The following is a 1,746-nucleotide window of genomic DNA, read 5'->3' as shown; positions in this document are numbered from 1 at the left end:
AGCTACAAAAGACTAACCCTATCTATCTATGCACCACCTACCAGCACTGGGATCTTGCACGGGAGGGCCTGGTTTCCTCCCCATTCAGAGATTAGGGTGTGTCTTTTATTTGGATAATGGATAGGCCTTCCCTGACCCCAACAAAGAACCTAAGGTATGCTGCTCAGCGTTAGTCACAAGGCTCAGAAGCCGAATCTTCTGTCTCTGACTGGGAAGGGTTGAGGAAGACAAAAGGGCCACCCTGAGCCACTTCTTGGGATTCAGACTGACTTCTCGAGCTTTCCTTTTTCTGACTCCGGGTCAACACTTCATCTTCCCAATTAAGAAGGGTTATCCCTCCACCTTGCCACTTGGGGGCTCTTCTCCCCCGAAACTGGCAGGGGAAAGGGACAATTTTCTTCAGCTCTTCTATTGCCTCTTGGCCCTAAAGGGCAGAGAGAAGTTCTTGTTTTCAGGGCTCCAATGCCATGCTGTAAGCGGGAATAGCCAAGAGAATCAACACTGTGTGGGCTACAAAGCTACCAGACTATTATGCTCTGCTTCCAAGTCTGACCTCGTGATTGTGTTCCCTGGTGGTTTGATCCCAATGGAGCATCCTTTCTACTAAAGCTTGCTGTCTGTGCATCCAGACCACTGCAAAAGAAACTTCACCACACTTGCTTTTCCCATGGCCTGAGCAGGTAAGAAGGGAACCCTTCCCACCGCCTGGGAGAAGGGCTATCAAAACTGTATTTTTAAGAAAGGGCAGTAAAGCTCCCAACTTTATGCTTGGGAGCCTGAAGGTTGGGATAAACAAGAGAGTAAGACAATGTTCACCAAGGGCAGCAGGGTGTCCCTTATAGCCCATGCAGGTGGCAAGCAAAGGGGCCACGACCTTGCTTTCTACCTCCAGGACCGTCAGCCCTTGGGGTCTGCTTCTCCCACTTAGAGGCGTCTTACCAAGGAGTGCGAAGGCTTGCCGTGTCTTTTCAAAGTCCTCAGCATCATCCACACCCTCGATGGACGTGTTTCCCCCTTGTGACGTATAGAAAAAGTCCTCCGCGTTGGCTGTGGGAGGCAAGGAAGTAGGGCGTGAGCCAGTGGAGAGCGTGTGTCATCCGCCTCCCCAGGAAGGTCTGTACCCCCTTAGCATGCTACTCCTGACAAAGTCAGTCCCAGCTGGGTGGGAAACCCCTTAATACAGTCTTTATCCACAATGGCAAAGGCAGAGCAAACTGAGTAATAGGAGAATTGACAGAATATGCCACTGCATTTATGTAGAACTGGCATGAGAAAACATGCGAACACAAAAGCTAAGTCATGGACAGTTCAATTTAGTAAGATTCACCACAGTTCTTTTGTGAGGGATCTGATACGTATAAGTAAGCTGTGTACTCAGTCTAGAACCAGACTTCTGTGACCTCAGATAGTCTAACATTTGACAAACGAAGGTCAGTGATGTGCCCAAGGTGATGTACAAAGCTGGGGCACACTTGAATAACTTAGGCACATGAACTGAGACCCTACCAAGTTTGCTCTCAGCTCCCTAGCTGAATGTCTCTTTAGTCAGGTCTCTGGCAAAAGCAGTGGGCACAGTTGGCAAGAAGGGGCCTGGGTTGTGTCTTAGAATTCAGAGCCAACCGCAGCAGAGGGCAAAAATGCAATGAGCCCTGGGAGTATCCACTCAAGGTAGGATGTAGAATCAGGTCTGGTAAAGGGGCTGGGCTCAGAAGTCGGAGGTTAGGGCAAGAATTGCACATAATCAAA

The 1,746-nt window shown here is 49.4% G+C and overlaps 1 protein-coding gene across 1 annotated transcript in view; it reads right to left on the bottom strand.

Annotated features, from left to right (window-relative positions):
- MYO5B (myosin VB) overlaps positions 1–1,746 on the bottom strand; it is a 316,910-nt gene that overhangs the window by 119,847 nt on the left and 195,317 nt on the right. The window contains exon 8 of the mRNA XM_023510163.1: positions 940–1,047. Coding sequence (XP_023365931.1) covers positions 940–1,047 — 108 coding nt within the window. The remainder of the gene's footprint in view (positions 1–939; positions 1,048–1,746) is intronic.

The sequence above is a fragment of the Otolemur garnettii genome, unplaced genomic scaffold (assembly GCF_000181295.1).
Source record: "Otolemur garnettii isolate 467f Iridium unplaced genomic scaffold, OtoGar3 scaffold00012, whole genome shotgun sequence".
NCBI classification, from domain to species: domain Eukaryota; kingdom Metazoa; phylum Chordata; class Mammalia; order Primates; family Galagidae; genus Otolemur; species Otolemur garnettii.
Note: the sequence above shows the minus strand (reverse complement) of the source record. Positions and strands in the feature narration are given on the sequence as shown.